Consider the following 16,427-nt stretch of genomic DNA (forward strand, 5'->3'; position numbering starts at 1 on the left):
GCATGCCTTACCAACAATTTTTCATTGTAAAAGCATGCCTAGTAAAGGCATGTGTGGGAACGGCATGCGTGGTTCTAGCATGCCAGCCTCATACCTGCCCTAAGGCCCAAAAGTACCCTACCCCTAATATTTACACTACCTCGACCCTGCCACCCCTCCCCTAAAAACAAAACTACCCCTACACCCCCACCCACCCTGAGCCCTAAAACCTTCCCCGACCCCCCCACCTGCCCTAAAAACAACCACCCACCACCGCCAAAAAAACAAAACTACCCCGACCCCTCCACCCCCACCCCTAAAGACAAAACTACCCTGACCTCCCCACCCCGCCCTAAAAATAAAACTACCCCAACACCCTCCACCCATCCTGAGCCCTAAAACATTCCCCGACCCCCAATCCCCGCCCCACAAAACAAAACTACACTGACCCCCCACGCCCTTAAAAAAAAGTAGCCCACCCCCCCTAAAAACTACCCCCCAACCCTGCCCCGCCCCCACTTACCTGACCATGTCCTCTCCCGATTCACTCTCTTTTTCTCTGCCCTAACCACGCAAATGCGTAGTTCAGCAAATGCGTGGTTAAGGCAGAGAAAAAGCCCCGCATTGTTCCGGCAAGCATCGTTCCGCTTGTGTGGGAAATGTCTGCGTTGTTTCAAACGTGTTGTTCAGGAATCACATTTTTGTGGCCCAACGCAGTGTCTTATTTATTTCAATATTAATCCATTGTACATACCTAGGCCTTACTTTTCCACATAATGTACCCTGATTTGCTTCCTTTGTGATCAGACTGGTGATCGAGAAATATTGTTAATAAATAAATTAAGTAAATTAAATAAAGACATCTATTTAGTTCAGATTGGTACAGGAAACTAAGGGCCAGATGTAGGAAGGCTTTTGCGCCTCGCAAATGGCGAAAAACGCCGTTTGCGAGGCGCAAAAGCCCTTATGCGATGCAGAAACACAATTTGCGAGTCGGTACCGACTCGCAAAATGTGTTTCAGACTCGCAAATAGGAAGGGGTGTTCCCTTCCTATTTGCGAGTCGCACCGCGATGTGGAGTTGATTTGTGACCGCGAAAGCGGTCGCAAATAAACTCGCAGTTACCATCCACTTGAAGTGGATGGTAACTCATTCGCAAACAGGAAGGGGTCCCCATGGGACCCCTTCCCCTTTGTGAATGCTCACAAAAATATTTTTTCAGAGCAGGCAGTGGTCCTATGGACCACTGCCTACTCTGAAAAAAACTGAAACTAAAAGGTTTCGGTATTTTTTCTATTTGCAGCTCGTTTTCTTTTAAGGAAAACGGGCTGCAAAGAGAAAAAAAAAAAACTGCTTTATTGAAAAGCAGTCACGGACATGGTGGTCTGCTGTCTCCAGCAGGCCACCATCCCCATGAGTGCCTAGACTCCCTATGGGGTCGCAAACTGCAACCCACCTCATAAATATTTATGAGGTGGGTCTTTGCGACCCCATAGCGAGTCGCAGAAGGTGTCTGAGACACCTTTCTGCATCGCAAATTGCGAGTTGCAATTTGCGAGTTGCTCTGACTCGCAAATTGCAAGTCGCAATTTGTCACATACCTACATCTGGCCCTAAATGAATATTAGCGAAAAAGGCTAAAAATGATCTCAGTAAAAAAAAAAATCTTTAAAATTGTACTTGCAGAAATAGGACTAAAGCTTCATTCTAAATCAACCATGCCCATTAAATGAACGTTAACCTCCATAATTTATAGGTACTGGAGTGGGCAATAAGCCTGGGCGAAACAATGTGACTTAAATTCAAATTACCTAAACGTTTGGATAATTTTTATTTGTCTAAATGTCCTTAAATGTTTAGAAGTTGTTGTCACTGTTTGGATGTGGGCAGTCAGTGTACCAGACACCTTAAAGGCCAGCGCACATTTCATTTGATTGCTCAACCTCCTCAGGAAAGGGTGAACTCTGCAGGGAAGTATTGTCTTTTTAGGTCTTGCCTACCAGATAGCACAAGCCATCTGGCTCCAAAAGACCTATTGTAAAGTGACAGTGGGTTTACAGCCAACTCATTGCTTACCACTGGTTAGCTTTATTGTCAATCTCGTTTACTTGCTTCATATTCAATGGTGGCTTTGTCTCCTTTTTTTCCCCTCCCCTGGAGCATAGCCTCTATACAATCCTTTTGACTGTCCGACTTGTATCCTTCAACTGCTCAAATTTTGTGAACTACTTTTTTCTTTTCAGTCAGCACTCAATGAGATTGTAGGTGTTTTCTAGGTCACTCTGTTGTGTGCTGCTTCCCCCGCCCCCTCAAATACTCCTTCCAGGGCTGTGTTATTCCCCACGCCTCCCGCCTAGTTGGTGAAATCACAGCAAGAAAAATATTTTTGCTGGAGTATGGCTGAAGAACAGACTTTAAAGGTTGTTTTTGATTTATCTGCATTCCACATATTGCATGAAAGCCAAGCTTTGCCAAACAAAGGTTCTTATGGAGGAAAGAGCAGGTTTATAATACTGTTAAAAAATAACCATCTCCATAGGTGTCTTGTGGCTCATCAGGTTATCGTTATCATATTGTATGTAGTACTACTGCACACCAAGTAAACATTGTCCAAGTCAGTGGAGGTCAGAGTGTGCCTTTATACATTTAAAGAGGCTGCATAAACAAATGCAGAATACAGCGCACATAGAAAGAGGAACTAACGAGAAGAAATGAAGATATTTCTCCCTGTTACGCCTTTCTCAGGTAGACGCACATCTTAGTGCAAGCTCATTTTGGTAAATCTGTTATTGCGTCAAAATATATGAGTGAATCCATAGTAATGCCCATGCCCACCAAGGTGACACCTGATTGACTCAGGGTAATGCAACGCACATCACTGCATTGCATTTCTTTGTTTTTTGCAAAGCCACGAAAGGCAACGCAATTTGTCCCGTGTGTGACTTTGTAAATTTCGCCTAACATTTTGCATCGTGGCTGCTCTCAAAAAGTGGCACAACCACAAAGAAAAATTTAGTAAATATGGGCTTAGAAGTGTAAAAAAAATGTGAATTATTGTGTAAGAAAATGTGAATTCTTTTACAAACTGCATGTACATTTTGCAAAATTACGCATATCATGCAAAATAGATTTCACTGTTCTCTTGAGTTCCTTTTCACCAAGCTGGCATACCTCTCATAAAAAAGGGATGCGAGGTACTGGTACAATAATGTTTCGAGGAGAACATTGCTCGTTCAAGGAGTAAATGCATCTCGGCCAGACTAATCTCCAGCGGGCAGAAAGCAAACTGAATTTCACTTGCTGCAAAATGGCAAAAAAAGATTGCACATTTCATGTAACGCGAAAATTGGGTATTATGCAAGATTCCACAATGCAACAACAAATTTGGCACATTCCAACAAAACGAAGAGGGATGCTCAGTGTTGGTTCCTTACCCTGCTTACTTGAGCCCTGGTAGAGTTACACAAGGGAAGCCACCTCTACCAATATCTGTCCCTAATTGACGTAATATGTACATTCCCAAAGCTGGCAGACCCCACTGTTGAGGAGCGCAGAATTACCACTCTCCCTCACAGTAATGAGCTGATATATACCGGGGCATATTTCACTAAGCCTGTGTTTTGCCATCATCCAAAATTCAACAGAATTTTATATCAAGTTCCTAATGGCTGACTCCCATTCCTACAAGTTCAGCTCTTAATTATTCCCCGTAGGTTTTCTCCTGAGTTTCATCCTCTTCTTTGTGAAAAATGGATACATAGCCGTGATTAATTTCCTCGGAGAACAAGAGATGCTGTACTGCAGTCCCACTGCCCGCCTCTCAGAAAAGCACAATTCTCAACAGAGCGCACTAAGCCCCTCATCATTTTTCACAATAAAGTTTGCAGCCTGTATAATATTGTGGGCTTTTCTTCTTGTTAGTTTCCATGCCATTTTTTGGAATCTTTCCAAATACTCGGTATGTTCTGACAATAATGTGTCGCTTTACTTGTCCTAAATTTGTCCTCCCTTATTTGTGAAAACTTTTGTAACAGTACAGGGCTAGATTTACATCTCCAACTGGGTACAGTTTTACTTTCCGAAAGTTTTACCAAGCGCAGGTTTTGAGCCCCATCTCTGGGAATGTCGTGACTTTTCCTTAAGTCCCCCTTTTTCCCTGTACAGAGTTTTCCAATGCAGACTGAAGTCCTGAAACTCCCAGAAACATACAGACCTCCTGGGAACGCCCACTTTCCACTGCTTGAGTGGCAACTACTCCTTGTATTCCTCACGCACGCAGGGCAGAGATTCACATTAGCAAACACATTTACGCCACTCAGGAATCCTTTTGTGGATTCCTGGAAGGCATAATGTCTGTTGTAAACTTCCATTTACAACATAAATTACCTTTGTCAATAAGGCGTCAATTTTCATTTTTTTCAAAAATGTGTTGAAACACAGTTGTTTTTAAAATAGGGAAAAAACAGTCTTTTATTATTTTGTGTTTTGTTTTTACATCCTTCTCAGAAAGGACCAATTTAAAGCAAACCTGCAGGGAGGAAGGACATTTACAAAGAAACCAGAGCATAGATTCCCAGAAGTGCACATAATGTAGTCATTACTCGTGTAATGGCTGCAGCATCACAACCATTTTGTCCATAAATAGCAAGCACACCATTGACTTGGGTTGGGACATAGAAAAGTTCACTTCGCTTAAGTCCAGCAAGAGGTAAAAGCGTTACCATGACAATACAGACTGCATATTTGAAATGATGCTTAGAGCACAGCAACCATTGTAACTGAAAATTGCACACATTTTCTATTTACATCCCTTTTCAAGGCCAGGCCTGACGGGGAATTCCCGCCAACTTGTCAGGACACGTGCATGGCAACAGCAAAAAATACCCCAATAGCTTCATGTTTTTTTCCAGGGACCTTGTCCCTGCCAGGGCACCTTGTGGCATCTTTGCCTATGACCCAACATTACCGGAATACCCGAGGTAGAGCTATAAGTGCTGGGACCCCGCATTCCAACCTGCTCATCCCATAGTTAAGCTTCCCTGATGAGCAGTGGTGATTGTGTGCTCTAGAGCCACGCCCACTAAATCGTAAGGAAATTTTTCTGCATATTTTGTCCACAGTGAGACGATTTTACTGGTGAATGCGACCTCCCCACGCCACAAAGACTCTCTCATGCTGGCAATCGCCACCAGGCAAGCCTGCAAAAATAAGTCATGGCCTTGTCCTGAAAGATGGGTGTCAGCTATCTCAAAGAAGCTAGAGATGTTTGGGTTCAACAAGCCGTGCCTGGTGGTCTTAATGGATGTCATCTGCAACATTGCTTGGAATGACCGGTTGAACTTCTTTACTAACCTTTTAATGGCACCAGGCCTCTGCCCCCGACCGACCAATAGGCACACGTGATGATTTCTGACCATAACAACCCTACCCCAGGCATCAATAAGTGCAACTTCCCCATTGATATGATACTCTCCCGTAACACCTGTCTACCAAGAGGGACCATGTAATTACCTCCAACATGGAGTAGCACGATATCTGGCTGAGGGATATGCCCGTCCGTTCAGAGCTGCTACTAAATGCGCCGGCACACCTCTAGACCTCCATCTCCCTATGGCCTTGATAGCCCTGGTGCCATCCTCATACCTGCCGCCATAGTTGCAGTACCAGTCTGGAAAGAATGTAATGTGAAGCCCTCCAAGGAAACCCCAAGCAGAGCTAACCCCCTCTGGCATACGCTTGTGAACTCTTCCCTAGTCAACGGTGTCTATTATCTAATTTGGATGGCCACCATTCGGTCATTCCTGCAAAACCTCTCTAGCCAATGCTACCAGAGAGCACTGCGAACATTGCGCCTCGCCTAACCACTCCCAGGTGCCTTTGCTTGTTTAATCTGTTTTCAACCTCCTGACTAGCAGGCTTAAGCAATGTAGACAGAGCACGTCTCCTCACCTTAGTACCTGCCTGCCTGTCCACCTGCGACCTTGCCACGAGCTCAGAAATTCGAAAAGTCCCAAAGAAGGAAGGATTGGTAGGCTGAATAGCGATGCCTCAAAAGACAATGAACAAACTTCTGACACCACCCCTCGTAGCCTGGACAGTATTAACAAGTCAATTGATCTCTGGTGACACACACCTTCAACCTTTGTTGGGGAAACAAAGAGGTTGAGTTGTGTCTTGTGTCCCTCTTTATATTCCCTGCCCCCAACCATGGCACTGACCTAAGACCTTTTACAGCCTTTCTGCCTGGTGACTCAGCCTCACGAATAGGGACCCTAGTCCTGCCCAGCACCTGCCTATAAAACTGGATTTGTCCCTCCTGCCATCTACCGAGATCGCCTAATGGTGCCCTTCCACAAATTTGCGATGGGCTTGGTCCCAAGAAGTATGTAACAATTACTTAAATCACAGACCAGTCCTTGAACTTTTTTTAGGTAGTTGCTATAGAGCAGATTTAACCACAAGTAACAGTAGCATGCTTGATAGTGAATATTTATATTTTGTAAGGAGCGTCTACAAAATGGGGTTTTGTGCATAGAGAAGTGTGCCATGTGGGGCACAGTTAAGGTCAGTGACAGCAACTAGCTAAAATGGTGGGAAGATTTTCAGCATTTCAGGGAAAATATAACCACCTACAGCTGTCTTCTTTCCCCCAAAAAGGGTCATTTTGGGGGATACGCAGCTAAGCTGTGTCATCAGACTGCTCCCTCACCCTGCCTTATAAGGGAGAAGGCCCTGGAAAGTAAGGCCCAGATTTACAAAGCTCTCATGCAACGCAACGAGTGCCCACATTTCCTGCACTGTGTTGCATGAGAGAGGACAGAGGCATATCTACAGACATATTGCACTCTCCTCCCCTCTCCCTAGCACCAACCCGGAATTATGCTGCCGAACACCACACACACACACACACCATAGAGCAACGTTGGCTGCATGAGTCTAGCATAGGTTTTGTACTAGGAGGGCACCAGTACTAGGTACCATGCTTAGGATGACTTCAGAACTTTTCCTACTTTGTATGTCTGCAGCACACATTAAAAGTCAGAAAAGAAAGCAGAAATGTACGAATTTTTTCTTTTAACATCTGCTTTCAAATGGCATTACTATTTGATGCAAAACTCCGTCTACCATTGTTAGTAGATAGGGTTTTGTGTGTCACAAACCATGAGTGATAGCATGAGAACGTCCATGTATCACCCATGGAACGCCTCCTTAATGCAGAGTAACACAACGTTTTTGCATTACTTTCTCTTACAAAGCAACCTAAATACCAATTTGCGTTGGTTTGTAAATCCCCAAAAATATTATACATCGGCCTGAGTTAAAAATGTAATACGAACATAAATCTGGGCCCTGGGTGTGAAGGGATAGATATTTCTTGAATGTCACAAAATCCACAAAGAGGTAGATGGGTTTCGGAAATCAGTTCAGTAGGATTGAGCCATAGGACTGTTGGGGTATTTCTCCCAACATTACAGTGTCACCAGGTGTAGAGACACTTTAGTTTGAGCAGCAGAATGGCTGAAAAAAGTTGGAAAACGTAACAAATTTCACTAATTTCCAGATGTTGGTAATGTTTTAAAAAAAGATGACCGATAACTGAAAAGTAGCTGTTTGTGTAAAAAACACTATCCAAGCCCAGGTTTATCTGGAGAATATGCCAGATGAAAAATAGTTTGCAGGAAAAATCACCCTGAAAACAAAAAAGATTGGGGGATAATTCATTGCATGTTTTAGCAGTAAAGCCTCATCACCAGGCAAAGTTGGGAGAACTACAAAAGTAGGGTACTTCACCTTATTTCCATGGGTGTCATTTAGGGGTCACTAGAGGTCGCAGCTGTGACTCCCAGTTTGCCCCTTGAGACGTCTGGCACTGCAATTCAGATCCCTGGTCTCAGAGGTGGCAACATCAGTGCCAGGAACACATAGGCATCTTGTCATAATGGACGTTGCTTGGGGCTACACTTTCCTGAAATCAGTTATTTTTATTACACCAATAGTACGTAATATATTATCCACTATTAGTGTAATAAAAAATGAAGTACTGTTAGCTGGAATCTGACCTTTCATAGTAGCTGAGGTAAAACAAAAAACACTTTTAAATGTATGTGGTGTGCATGTTTGCGGGTGAGTGTGTGCTTATGTAAAAGAGAGTGTGTGTATGAGTGGATGTGTGTCTATGTGTAAGCATGTGCGTATGAGTAGAGTAAAAGTAAGGATGAAATGGTGTGTGATGTCACTTCTGCTACCCCTGGTGAATTGACGTCCATGCCTATTTCACCAGGGGATTTATAATTGCACACTTTACTACAGTCTGACTGGTTAGTAACAAAACAGCAAATTGGGGAGGTAACCAGGTATTTTTTCATGTAATGCTTGCTTGGGAGCAAATGCAGTAAATGAAATGTGATGGTGATGTGCCACATTCTCTCCAGGCTGAGTGTAGCATAGGTCACACGGTCTACGGCTTCTTGTGGCACATTCTTTATCTTTTCTATGTCTTGGTAAAAGAACTGCCATAGGATCCATGCACACATCAATTTGGGAGATGACGCTTCCTGTTCATTTTCATCAACAAGTACACAAACTTCTGGAGAAATTCTGCCTCACGTTTCTGTGATGTTCCTGGGAGGAAGGCTATATTCCACTTTCCGTCCTAAAAAACACAAACTTTGACCTGAAAGGGACTTTTCTTTTAATTATATGTTTGAAATTTGTAAACAGAAAGTAATTGGAGTTGGTTTCTTCTAAAATGTAAATGATGGAATGAGTTGTGTGCTGAACTGAATGTGCAAATGTCCCTTTCCAACTCAATTAAAATTGTTTTTACAAGTCGTGTGGTTAATAGGAAAAACATGCAGTATGTGAAATAAAAAATGTCACCAGTAAAAGATGGAAAATGTAATGCACACAAAGCTATTCTTGAGGTCACAGCTCCTGTGTTACAGTTCTGATATTGAACATTGTGATGAGACAACTCATCCCTACTGAGGCACTATACCCACCTTTCTCGGCAGCTTATCACACATTTCCATATGGCCTAGTTTGAAGCTCATCAGTACACTAGGTGAGCTATGGAGGTGTAAAGGTGTGCTACACTTAGAAGTCAGCAGTTAGTATTTTTCCCCTCATAACTGCTTCTGTCATTTGTAGCACATTCTATGGACCTACAGTGTCTCCATTTCTGATCAACATCAATCCCAGCCACAAAACAGAGATGTCATATAACTCAAATATTCTTAAATATTCAAATTGTATAATCATGTGTCAAGAAAAGTCATTGTCATACAATTCATACGGTATTAGGAGGAGAATGACAGATTAATAATACAATACTTAATGATCAATTATCCAATTAATTATCCAATGCTGCATTACAAGACCTTATGACAAATTAATCACAAAAAGCTTCATCTAATATAATTCATAGAATGTATTTCCTTATAAACCATTATTTTAATAGAACACAATTCCAAGTTATTCATTCTTTTCAATTACATTTCATTATTCTTTTAATCACAATATGTTTTAACAAATTGTCTAACTCTTAAGTAGAGAATATTTGTTTTAACATCAATGAGCTACTTCCAAACCCTTTTCCTCTAAGAATCCCTAGGCATCATCAGTTCTTTCCCAAATGTACTCAGTCATTATTGGTCAAAAGAACACAATATTAAAAGCCTGGTTTAGATATTGGTGGAACGGTTACTCCATCACAACGGTGACGGATATCCCGTCCGCTGAAATGTAAATCTCATTATTTCCTATGTGATTTATATTTTGGGGGACAGGATATCCGTCACCGTTGTGACGGAGTAACCCATCTGCCAATATCTAAATCAGGCTTTGAGTGTCTCTGGAAATAGCTAGACTGTTTACTTTCAGACTACTTGATCCAATTGACAGTTGTCTTTAATTGTTCTTCCTGATCTAGTTTGAATGGTAAGTACTCCCACTGCCTTTTAGGATATTTCAATTCCAAGAACTTCTTATACCTAGGTTTAATTTACATCTTAGTTAATGTGTGTACATCTGTAATTCCTTCAGATGGGCATTATCCTCCTCCTATGGTTGAACTTTTTGCAAAAGGTAGTCCTTTATTTTAATAACATGACATCTCAGCTCTTCAGTTTTATATTGCAATTTGTCTTTGTAAAGTATTTTAAGCATAGCAGAAAAGGGTTGGGATAGGACAAAGGTATTCAGTGTATTTCTCGGAAGTGAAAACATGTATAGGGATCAGCATCAATAAATCTGACATTTTAGGGTTACGTCCAAGCAGTTATAAAACACAAGTATCAATTAATGTCATATCGTAGTTTATAGCAGGCCTCTCCAGTGAGATTTTTGCATGATATAAATCCTGTTATGTCTTGAAGAGTCAAAATGGTATACACTAAACCATCTCTTAAATTCTCTAAGTCCTGTCAAAAGGTCTACAGTTTCCAGCATCAATTTAATTTGAACATTTTCTCCTTTTGAGTTGTCTAGGAGATCAGTATTACAAATGTTACTAAATTCAGCTCTAATGTGTGCATTATCTAGCTTAACTAAGACGTAGTGCTCGCACAGAGCCTTATAACACAATTTCACAATGCATTTCTTATATATTATCCAGGGAAACAAGCAATGAGTGTTGGATGCTGAATTTATAAAATCATATTCAATCACTGCTGAGTATGTAAGGGGAGGGTCCTCTCATGTCTTTCTGAGAACCACAGAGGGTCATCTTTAGCTCAGTAAAGTGTGTATGAGGCTGACAGCTTACTTGTCTAATTATTATAGAAAAATGAACATGACTTACAGTGTCTGTATTTTACTGCAACCGACATTACTTTGTTTACAAAAGATACTTATAAAAATATACATAATCTAGATATTTTTCTGTTTGTTTGCAGTGATAAAATGTTCCCAGCATTTGGCTTCGGGGCCCGGATACCGCCGGAATACAAAGTAGGTGCACAGGTGAATCATTTGCATTTATCTTGATTATAAAGATCCAACTGGATTTATAAAAACTGAATTTTTTTTGGCAGATGCAAAATGTTGAAGACTGATGTTGATGTTCATATAAAAGTCCATGCACAGCGGGAAATAGCTGCCCTCAGGAAGTTGGGCACTGTGCCCAACTGGTGAATGTGGTATATGATCAAACACACCTGTTATTCACCGAAAGAGACAAGGTCAAAGTGAAAGTATTGTACCCTTTGGTTATAGCACCTTAAAATATGTTTAACAAACCATTTAAGTCCACTTAAAAAGTTAAGAAAAAGTTATGGTTACAAGTTAAAACCGAAAAAAAAACACTGAAACTCGCAAGCTCTGTGTTCTCCCTGCAGTTCATGACTCACAGCTATGCAAACTATAACATGTACACTGAAGACAATATTTACGGCTTCAGAAACAACAAAAATCAACATGGAACAACACATGATCAACAAAACCAACAGTTCAGGCCGGCCTGTGCAAGGCCTAGCTCTCTCATAGGTTAACATGGGGGCTGCCTTTAAATATCCTTAAAGCGCAGATTACCTTTGAGAGCAGATGAAAAAGTGGAGTTTAGGGTCTCTGAACTCACAATATAAAAATACATCTTTTAGTGAAGTTGGTTTTTAAATTGTCCGTTTGAAAATGCCACTTTTAAAAAGTAGGCATGTTCTTGCTTGAACCATTCTGTGACTCTGCCTGTTTGTGGATTGTCTGTCTGGGTCAGTTTGACAGTTGTGCTGTTTTTCACCTCTCTCTAGATAGTGAAACAAAGGGAGCTGGGGTGTAGCCTGCATATCCTGATGAGCCATCTGGGCTAGAGTGGAGGGAGGAGTGGTCACTTACACCTGAAAGAGCTGTGCCTGCCCTCACACAATGCAGTCTCTGACCCCCTGGAGTGTGTCTGGGACCAGGCCTGGGCAAGGCAGAATCTTGTCAACAAAGGAGACTTTCCTTTGAAGTTTGCCTACTTCAAAGGCAGAAAGAGGTATATGTAGTGGACCCAAAGCCGCAGACTTTTAGAATCTTTGCAGATCAAGAGGAACCTTTGCCAAGGAGAAGAGCTGAAGAGCTGGAGGAGGTGTACTGCCCCTTTGCTCTGTGTGCTTTGCTGGCTTGGCCAGCAATTGCTGCTTCTGCCTTAAAAGAGATCAAAGGGTGAAGTTTGCTGTGTATCCTGCTTGAGAAAGTTCTCCAAGGGCTTGGAGTAGGGCTTGGCTCCTGTTGGAAGTCTCAGGGACATCGAAGACTTTAGCTTCATCTGTCTACAGCACTGGGAACTGTGTGTTTTGTGCTGCAACAGAAGAAAAACCACTGCAACACCGTCAATGATGCCGCTGACTGCACCGTGACCTGCCGATGCCGCACGGAGTTGCACTGCCCCGCTTCTCACAGCAACCCTGGTCTCACGGATGCCGCCATCTGATGCCGCCACTGAGCCGCTGCTTGCTTGCTGCATGCCGTGACCTGTGGGCCCTGCACTCCGGCATCGCCTTGGTCACACCGCAGCCTGGGCATCCCCGACGCCACCGCTCCTGCTGACACCAGCGCCACTGCCTGCACCGTGGCTTGTGGACACTACTCGTGAGGTACACAAAGCACTGTCCCGTCCCGCACCGCAGCCCCGGTCCACCGACCCCAGCACCATCGACTCCAGTGTTGTCAACAAACGTCCCTGTCTGCACCGTGACCCGTGAACACTGCACGGAGCCCGTCCCGCGCCACCAACTTGGGCCTACCGACAACAGCGCTTCAGCAATGCCACCGCTGCCTGCACCGTGACCTGGTGACACCGCACGTCGCACCACCCCGCTTCACACCGCAGCACTGGTCTCACTGATGTCACTGGATGCCATCACCGAGCTTCTGCCTACACCGTGACCTGTGGGCACCGCAAGTTGCATCGTCCTGCTTTGCACCGCAGCCCTGACGCCTTCCACGCCAGCGCTCCTGACTTCATCAGCCCAGAGTTTGATCTGCAATGCGTGTGAGTTCAAGGGCCTATCGACCCCTGCACCATCCTCCGGAACCGACACCGTGAAGCCGCTCACGGAACACATCCCGAGGATCACAACGCCCTGCATTTCCAAGATACTGTTTGCGGGTTTTCCCGACACCATAACTGGCCTGAAACACTGCAGCCGGCCTGAACTGTTGGATTTGCTGTTCACGACGCCGTGATAGCCCCAGGTGGAGCTATTGACTTCAAGGAACCTACTTTTTAAGTTCATTCTTGCAAAATTCATATATTTATTACTGTATGTTTGATTTTTCTCATTTTGGTCTTGTTTTATATAGATAAGTATTGGCTATTTTTCTAAAACTGGTGTGGTGTCCTTTTGTACTGTTTTTACTGTATTCCTGTGTGTTATGTGCAAATGCTTTACAGGTTGCTTCTGAGATAAGCCTGACTGCTCGTGCCAAGTACCACGGGAGTGAGCAGGAGTTATCTGAGTGGGTATCTCCCTTATCCTGACCAGAGTGAGGGTCCCTACTTCCACAGGGTGCAAACCAACTGCCAACTAGAGACCCCATTTCTAACCGTGACCTCTAAAGGTTGTGTGGCATAATCCTTGGCTCATGAGTGAGTGAGCAAATCTGATCCCTATTTGTAGGCATTTGGTGGTGTACTCACAGATGCTAGCACTCAGTCTTACTCTCTCACTCAGTTTAACTCACCTACATTCATTCACACTTGAACTTATTTTATCTTACTCTTACTCACTCACTCTCATTGACTCATGCCGTCTCACTCATTCTCACTCTGACGCAGTCTCACTCATTCTCACTTACTCTCACAGTTTCATTCATTCTGATTCATTCAATCTTACTGAGTCACTCAGTCTCACTCTTTCTGACTCAATGAATCCCACTGTGACTCACTCTGGCCCACTCAGACTCATCCAATCTCCCTCTGACTCCATTGCTCTCCCTGATCCATTCAGTCCTACTCATTCTTAGTCACTTAATTCCACTCTCACTCACCCAGTCTCGCTTAGTCTCACCCATTCTCAGTCAGTCCCACTCATTCTGTCTCAATCTCATTCTGACTCACTCAGTCTCAGTCATTCACAGCTCATCTCAGTCATTCTCACTCAGCCTCACTCATCCTCACTCATCCTCACTGATTCGCTGAGTCTCACTGATTCTGATTCCCCCAATATCACTAAGACTCATTCATTCATTCATACTGATTTTCACTTTTCTCTCTTGGTTTTAATCAGACTCACCCATTCTCACTTATTCTCACTCAATCTCACTCACTCAATATCACTTTGATTCATTTAGTCTGAATCATTCTCATTCATTCTCACTCATTCTCACTGATTCACACTTAGTCTGACTCAGTCAGTCACTCTCATTCTCGCTCTGGCTTGCTATCTCACTCATTCTCTGACTCACTCAGATTGTAACTCACTCAGTCTCACACATAGTAATACTCAGCTATACTCACTGTCATTCTCCCTCACACTCATTCATTCTCACTCATATCCACTTTTCCTGTCTCTCATTATCACTCACTCTGACTCACTCCTTCACTGACAAACTCTCACTTTCATTCATCCACACACACACACACAGACACATATGCACAGTCTGTCACGATCTGCACGTCTCTTACCACAGTTGGCTGAAGAATTTGAAGGAACACCCGGTCTTCTACTGGTTCTGGACTGGCCAAAATAGGGGCGACCCTTTCTAGAAGCCACAGTGCTGCTGACTGGAACAGACACCAAGGCAGACCGTACCCTCTAGAAAGAGTCCCAGAGGAAAAAAACCAAAAGTTGGGAAAAAACCTCTATAACTCCTGAAAAATAGGAAAAAAGAAACAGTGAAAAAGGAAAAAGGAAATAACTCTTGCTGGAAAAAACTGTAACACAGAAAAACACAGAACAAACAAGAGCGAGGATCACCACCAAGTGGAAGTGTTTGCAACGCAAGGAAGAGAAGAACTGAAGTGCTTATATACCAGAAAACAGGAAGTGACACAATAGGAAGAAAGTGCCACACCATCTTGGATTGGGAAAGACCATATAGAAAAGAATAGGAAAAAAGACAATATAGAAAAGGAAAAAGGCATACTGGGAAGAAGAATACCAAGAAGGAAGACAACATGGACACCAAGAAAAAAGAAGAAATGAAAATGGAGAAAAAAAGAACAAAAAGGAGGAAAGAAAAAGGAAAAAACGCAAGGAAGTAAGTAAATGTGAATTCAGGGAGGGCGGCAGGGGCTGTGGCGCAATCCAGAGCACGAAATGTGCCTCCTGAGTCGCACCGCGAAAACAGGTTGGCAAAACAACGGGCTGCGGTGGTGTCGGCTTGACCGCCGGGCCGACCACAGCTTGCGGAAGAGTTGCCGCTGTATGTGCGCGGCGACACACAGTCTCTCGTACACACTCTCACGTATATACAGACAACATTTAAAAGATTTGTTACTTACCTTGCTGCTTGCATGGTGTAGTGGAATCCATCATTTATTTATTAGAACATTGTTAATGCCAGGGGTCAAGCTTCTAGGCACAGCATATGGCACAGCATATATTCTAGTTGGAAAATAAACATTTTAGGAAAGCAGTGCAACTGATAGGGGGCTGCAGACTGAGTAGAGGGGAGAGGAATGATAGGAAAAGCATGCCTGGAGAATAATAGTGGAAGATGTTGAAAAGAGTGGGAAAGAAGGGAGAAAAAGGAAAACTGCAAGCTTGCAGAGATAACACTTGATTCCTATGATATAGAAGGAATGCAGAGGTCATCAAAACTTATGAGGGGACAATGATCCAAGGTCTTGTGTCTAGGTGGGAGAGACATGGAGAATTAATGCAGATTTTGAGAATTATAGGCCAGATGCATCAAAGGGTTTTATCCATTCTGTGGGAAAATGCTTTAGTACATATGGCCCAATATTTATTGTTGGCAGGGCTAACTATATTGCTATGCAGTATTGCAGTCTAGATAGAACAACTGCCTGGGTCAGTCGTTTTCAGTGTCGCATGCTTAGTAAAGGGTGTTTTAATGATAGAAAGCTGATTTTATGGTGACCTTGATTTGTGCCTTGAAAATAATTGAGATTCAAGAAGGGATCTCAAACTACCTACACTTTGTGGTTGTTCCAGCTGTGGGGACCAACAGGATATTGGAGATAGGATTTTTTTTCACTGCTTAATAGCATCATCTCTGTCATATCACTGTTTAGGTCGAGACCATTTAGGTTGGAGGGGGAGAGTGATGAAGCTGAGGGAATGCCGCATACTAAGTTACTTGGTTTGAGACATATTGGTCCGGTGTTGTTCACTGTTGTCGAGCTTCAAGTGAGAATTTGATCCAGTACCTTGCATTTCCTATGATGATAAACCAAGGTTGTTTAGGAACATTTTGTGGTCCACAGTGCCAAATACCACTGAAAGGTCTAAGAGGATGAGAGCCACAGGGTGATTTTGGTCTTTCAGCTTCTCTTATGTGTAGAA

The 16,427-nt window shown here is 43.1% G+C and overlaps 1 protein-coding gene across 1 annotated transcript in view; it reads left to right on the forward strand.

Moving 5' to 3' along the window:
• CPNE4 (copine 4) overlaps window positions 1-16,427 on the forward strand; it is a 1,215,102-nt gene that overhangs the window by 1,061,361 nt on the left and 137,314 nt on the right. The window contains exon 12 of the mRNA XM_069211919.1: window positions 10,875-10,929. Within this exon, the coding sequence (XP_069068020.1) occupies window positions 10,875-10,929 (55 nt within the window). The remainder of the gene's footprint in view (window positions 1-10,874; window positions 10,930-16,427) is intronic.

This window comes from Pleurodeles waltl, chromosome 10 (genome assembly GCF_031143425.1).
Source record: "Pleurodeles waltl isolate 20211129_DDA chromosome 10, aPleWal1.hap1.20221129, whole genome shotgun sequence".
Lineage (NCBI taxonomy): Eukaryota > Metazoa > Chordata > Amphibia > Caudata > Salamandridae > Pleurodeles > Pleurodeles waltl.